Raw genomic sequence first — 6,000 nt, forward strand, 5'->3', positions numbered from 1 at the left:
AAAATATATGTACACCTCGATCCTTTCCCAGACACGCCACATTAGAATTTCTGGGGGTTGAACCTCAGATATCAATGAGATATCACTTGCCCCCAGGAAAGGACCTCGGCTCCAGGCAATGGGGGGTTGCAGCAAGTTCTGAAGCCTAGTTGGGAAACAATATAGAGTCTAGAGAAGGAAGAGAGGGGAGTCCGGGGATGGGCTAGAATCGGGTGTGGGGGTAGGAAGTGATATCTGGGGAGGGGCCTCCAAATAAGTCTAAAAGGACCGAGCCAGTGGGTTAGGCAAGAAGGTGCCCCCGGCATCAGAGGGCAGCACGGGAGCAGGTCCCGGGGTTCCAGGGTCAGATGAGGTGGGGCCACTCCCGATTCTGCCACTGAGCAGCAGCCGTGTGACTGGGCAAGACACCACATGTCTCTCAACTTCAGCTTTCTTGTTTGTAAAATCAGGATGATCTTACTTTGCCGAGCAGATGTAAGAATTAAGGATCACAAAATCCAAGTGCTTGCACAGTAGCTGCCACCCAGCAAAGGCGTCACAAACTGCCACTTTCACACTACTGTCCTTTAAGAAAGAAGGTTTGGAGAAAGCTAGCTTGCCAGTGAATGACTGGGGAGAAGTGGAAAGAGCACACAGTAGGTATCATGTGTTTGAAGAATCTGCTAACGAAACGAGAAGAAATGGAATGGCGTTAAGATGGGAGACGGGATGGGCAAGAAAAGGACTTAAAATTTTTTTGTAAGCGAGAGATCCTGGCATGTTGTTTAGTGATGGAAGAGATACAGCTGGACAAGAATAGGAGACTGGACACGCTACAGAGGCTCTATCCAGAAGGAGAGGGGAATGTTTTCGTGTCTTTAAAATTCCCATTGGACTCTGAATCCTCCAGTTTGGCTTTCAAATAATTGACAAGTTACCAAATCTAGAGTTTGATTTGGGCTGAGCAGATAGTCTCTTTCTAAAACCTCCTCCCTTTCAACCAGTGGCTGTATCAACCGAATGACCTAACAGCTCTTTAATGGTACTATGAACTCAAACTACAGTTTACAGCGGAAATTTCAACCACAACTATTACTGCCACTAGCAAGAGAAATTTAAGCCTGAAGCAATAGGACTTGTCTCATAGAGGAGGAATGTGAATGTTATTAAAAATGGCATTTTTAGTTGGTTGAATCTGTGTGTCTGTTAAAGGGGCATAGTAGGAAAAACCGGAGAGATAAAGCCAGGCTTGTATTGGGGTTCTTCCTAGGAATAGGGGAGGTGATAAAAACATTCTAAAAAGGCCAGTTACTCCAGACATGGCAACGAGCCGGGGGGGAGGCAGTGGTTTTATCCTCAAAACACATTTATCAGTAACATATAAAATAATAAGACAGGAAAATAGGAACAGCTGGATGGAACCATCTGAACATTTGAAGTAGAGTTAACTTCATCTTTCCCCTTAAGAGAAATCAACAGCTCGAGTCAGCTGGAATATTTAAAATGTCAGGAAGTTACATGAAAGCAGATTCATGACGCAACTATGTAAACAATTAATGCATCTGGTCTGGTCCTTTTTGGTTCTTACCCAGCCAGCAAGTAAATAGCAACTATCCTGTGTTTATGAGATTTAAGGGACTTTCTGGCAGTCTCTTTTAAAAAAATTAATACTGGGCGGGCCCCAGGGGCGAATGGTTGAGTTCACACGCTCCGCTTCAGCGGCCCAGGGTTTTGCTGGTTCAGACCCTGGGCGCAGACATGGCACCGCTCATCAAGCCATGCTGAGGCGGCGTCCCACATGCCACAACTAGAAGGACTCACAACTAGAATACACAACTATGTACCGGGGCCTTTGGGGAGAAGGGAAAATAAAAAATAAATTAATACTAATAGCCACAGTCTATTGAGAATCTATTACATATCGGATACCCATGGCTCTTTGTTATCATTCATACTAGTACTATTAATATGATGATAATGATAGCCACTATTTATTGAGAACCAGCAATCTCCTGTATCCCCTGTAACAATCTCTTGAGGCAGCTGCTCATATCACACCGATTTTACTTCACCCTGTATTAGATGGCCCGATAACCTGCTTTCCTTGCATCCATCCTCATTTAATCCTTCCGTTTACCCTGCGGGGTGGACATTTCCTCCATTTCACAGCTAAATCCCATGGGTGCCTAGTACGTAGCAGAGCTGGGATCGCATGAAGGCAGGTCGGTCCCCACGGCCTGTTCTCCTGCCACACAGGTGTTCAGCCTCTCTCAACCTGTGCCCACGGCAGCAAGGACTCTCTTCGGGACATGACCACAAGTGGGGCAGAGGTAGCAGCCAAGGTGTCCCCTGGTGGCAAACTTCAACCAGTCCATCTGGCCAACCAGTCCATGTGCACAACTCAAGCAGAGCCACGTCTGAGGGGGGAAGGCCAGGGCCCTGGTAGAGCCAATGTGGACAACTCCCAAGGAGTGGACACTGCCACTAAGGTCCCACTGGACCCCCAGATGCTCTGCTCAATGAAGAGACTGAAGCAGTCCCTGCTGCTCTCCCTCACCAGGAGCTACTGTCAGAGGACCATGCCGCATGGTCCTTTATACACTGAACAAAAATACAGAGGTGAGCTAGTCAGTCTCATCGGGAATCTGTGTGCAGGAGGGAAAGTCCTGCAGCCCAGACGAGGAAAGCAGATGACCTACCCTGGAACGTAAAGGCTCAATTTAGTTGGAAGGTGCAGAGTTAAGAGACATTGGAGCAGGTGTGACTCCCCTCGCGCTTTAATTGTTCCATGTCTTGTTCCACGTTCTTGCTTCCACAGGAAACAGAACGTCCATGGGTTTTGGAATGTGGCCTGTCCAGTGGATATTCAGGTACAGCTGCCCAAGCAGCTGCCCCCAATCCAGAGTCCCCTTCATGGCACACTCCATCAGGTTGACTGTTGTGGGAAGGAAGGGGAAATATTCCCAAACTACTCAGAGATGGGGGCAGAAAGCAACCTCTTCGGGTCGACCAGAGCTAGCACTTAAGGCTTTGCCCAAATGGAATGTGGAGAAACAGGGATGCAGAGACACCTGACCCTCCAGCCTGGACATCTGGTCCCTGGCTGACTCCTTCATTGGGATGGCTGGCTTCTCTCCAAAGACAGGCTGCAGCTAGAGCCAGGTCCAACAGTGACCATGCCCACCGACCCCAGGCACCAGGGACAGCTCCCCACACCCGGGCTGGGCCAGCTGGGCCAGCTGCACCTCCTGCCCAGGCAGCCCTGGCAATCCTCAGGTGCCTACCACAGAGGATGCCATCCACAGTGTTTGGACATGGGAGGTGATGGAAGGAAGAAGCCAGACAAAGTTTTGCTAAGGTATCTGGTATCTGACACTAACAGCTGCTATCTATTGCCCACTTATTATATGCCAGGTGCCCACACATATCACGGCATTCAATTCTCACAAGAAACTGAGGTACGGGATGTGATGGGATTTGCCCAATGTCAGCCTGCTAGTGAGTGGCAGAGGAGGACCTTGAGCCCAAGACTGACTCCAAAGCACCCTTCAGGGGAGGTGCGATGTCTTTCGCATTGCCCCTCCTCTCTCTGACGCCCTCTGTCGATGTACCCCACCGGGATATAGGATTCCAATTTTCCTTCCTCCCCTCTATGCATTTGGGGAAGCCCAGACAGATCACTAGCAAAGCTCAGGGCTCTGTCCCCACACGGCATCCTGTGTCTTGGGAAGATGGTACAAGCTCAAAGCCCAAGCGACAGGCTAGAACTTGAGATGCCCGGAGCTTCCTCACCCTCTCTGCAAAACCGCAGCGCTGGAAAACCAGGGGCCTTGCAAGCGTCCGCTTACACAGTGGGCGGGGACAACTGCACACTTGCAGACAATTGCAGGGTGGTGGCCGCGAGCCTGCAAGCAGGTGGCGGCCTGGCTGCCGCTGGGTGGGTCCAGCCAGAGGTTCTAGGTGGACAGACTCAGAGCCAGATCTTTTTGGCAGGAAGGCAGAAAGAGGTGGGAGTTGGGATCACCCTGCGCTGTCTCTTGATTACTCCGAATCTGCTGCCGGCCGTTCCCAGCCCCTTCGAGGGGACGAGGACGCTGGCCAGCGCTCGGAGCGCTGCTTCCCCCAGCTGCCGCGGCCCCGGCCCTCCGCACGCACCCACCTCCTCCACCGCGCTGCGCAGTTTGTGCTGCGTGTCCTCCATCAGTTCCTCAACCTCGCGGAACATCTCGTTGAGGGTGGCCTCCTCCTGCGGGTAGCTGAGAGCCGGGCCGGGCTCGACGGGGGCCGAGGTCGCTGTGGAAGCCGGCGCGGGGGCCGTGGGGACGGCCACCGCCAGCAGCAGGCACAGCAGGGTGCCCCCGAGCCGCCGCATCTCCGCTCTGCGCCCGCCGCCGCCGCCGCCTGCGTGTGTCCCAGAACGCGATCAGAGGCCGCCGACCACCCCCTCGCCTGCCCCACCGCCCCGCCCCGCCCCGCCCCGCTGCCCCGGGCACTCGGAGCCCCGCCCGCCCCCCGCGTCCCTCTTCCCCGCACCCACCCCCAGATGGGACGAAACCAAGTCCCCTCCGGACGCAGCTGCAGGGCACAGGGAAGCCTCCCACCCGCTCCAGCCCGCGCCCCAGCGCCCCGATCCCCGCGGTACCCCTACCCCCATCCTAGTACACAGGCTGAGCTCTACCCCCGCCTCCAGTGATGGCTCCCTCCCCCGAGCATCGGAACCTGGGCTCTCCACGCTAACTGCCCCCAGCTCAGCTCACCCCAGCTCCCTCCCGGCTTCCAGCCCTGAGTCCTCCCGGACCAGGTTAGAACGCAGCACTCCTACCCCAACCCTACCCCAGTCCCCTTCTGGGGTGGTCAGAGAGCAGGTCCGCACCCTTCGCTCGGGGGCGAAACCAAGTCCAGCTCTTGGCCCCTCAACCACCCGGGCGAGACCGAGTTGAGCCATCCCCCATCCCCGCCGCCGCCCCTCACCCACCCCGACTGGACCGAGCTGCGTTCCGAGCTGGACCTGCCAGGCCTCGCCGGGAGGCCGCCGTAGGGCTGCGCGAGCCGGAGCGGCGCGGTGGGCGGGCCGGGTGCGGGGAGCGCGGCGGGGATGCGGCAGCGCTGGTACCCGAGCGAGCCGGCAGCGCGCGCCCCGCCCGCCAGGCCCCCGCCCCGCGGGAGGGGCCGCGGCCCAGCCCGCCGCTATTGGCCGGCCGGGCGCCGGCGACCTCACGCCCCGGGCCTGCCTCCTCTGCCTTCTCGGTCGACTCAACAGGAAGCCGTCCCCCTCCCTGCATCCCACTGCCCTGCGGCATCCCAGTGTATTGTCATCTCCGGCCTGGTTTGGTGCATCCGCTTCTGGGAGGCAGGGGGAGGGTAGTTCTTCCTGCGTCCCACCTTGCCCAGCCTGCGGGATAAAATCTCAGCCCCTCAGCCTGGCGTTCAAGGTTCATCACAGGCTGGCCTTAATCTGCCTGCCACGATTGACGCCGTGCTCCGCCAAGAAAACCCACTTGTAGCTCCGGGAACAGGTCCTGAGAATGTCAGCAAGCTCCTTGAGGGCGGCACAGCACAGTGGTTAAGACCAGACGTCCGCAGCCAGACCGCCCGGTGCAATTCCAGCTCTGCTCCTTAGGCTCTTACCAATCTGGCTAAGTTTCCAGATTTGCCTGCACTCCAGTTAGCGCAAATGTAAGATGGAGGTTGTAGCGGTAAGCGGACCTCGTCGTTAACAAGCATGTGACGTGCAGGGCAGCGTGGCGCACGTGGTCAGTGGGATACAAGTGTTAGCTGTCCCAAGGACAGCAGAACTTTGTCTTACTCCCAGCAGTCTCCCCCAATGCCTAGAACAGGAGGTGCTCACTATTTTTGAATAATTTTTAAAATACGTGCGTGCCTACAACAGGGAGCACTCACATATTTTTTGAAAAAATGGGTGTTTCATTTGTCAAACCTCCTCGTATTTCCTCCTAGTACTCCTCCTGTCTGGACAGCGTCTTTCCTCCCCTTGGCCTGGCTAACTCCTCCCGGTCATTC

General features: G+C 55.5%; 1 protein-coding gene across 4 annotated transcripts in view; it reads right to left on the bottom strand.

Annotated features, from left to right (window-relative positions):
- The window catches only part of DKK3 (dickkopf WNT signaling pathway inhibitor 3), a 40,939-nt gene extending 35,242 nt beyond the window's left edge, over positions 1-5,697 (bottom strand). The window contains exons 1-2 of one of the 4 annotated variants that reach the window (XM_070274777.1): positions 5,478-5,697; positions 4,139-4,380 (exon numbers count right to left, since the gene is read on the bottom strand). In XM_070274777.1, coding sequence (XP_070130878.1) covers positions 4,139-4,351 — 213 coding nt within the window. In that variant the 5' untranslated portion in view covers positions 4,352-4,380; positions 5,478-5,697. Of the gene's footprint in view, positions 1-4,138; positions 4,381-4,736; positions 5,158-5,477 lie in introns of those variants that run through there. The other 3 variants (XM_023646049.2, XM_070274778.1, XM_070274776.1) reach the window with 3 other exon arrangements.
- Positions 5,698-6,000: the final 303 nt, after the last annotated feature.

Source organism: Equus caballus, chromosome 7, assembly GCF_041296265.1.
Source record: "Equus caballus isolate H_3958 breed thoroughbred chromosome 7, TB-T2T, whole genome shotgun sequence".
Lineage (NCBI taxonomy): Eukaryota > Metazoa > Chordata > Mammalia > Perissodactyla > Equidae > Equus > Equus caballus.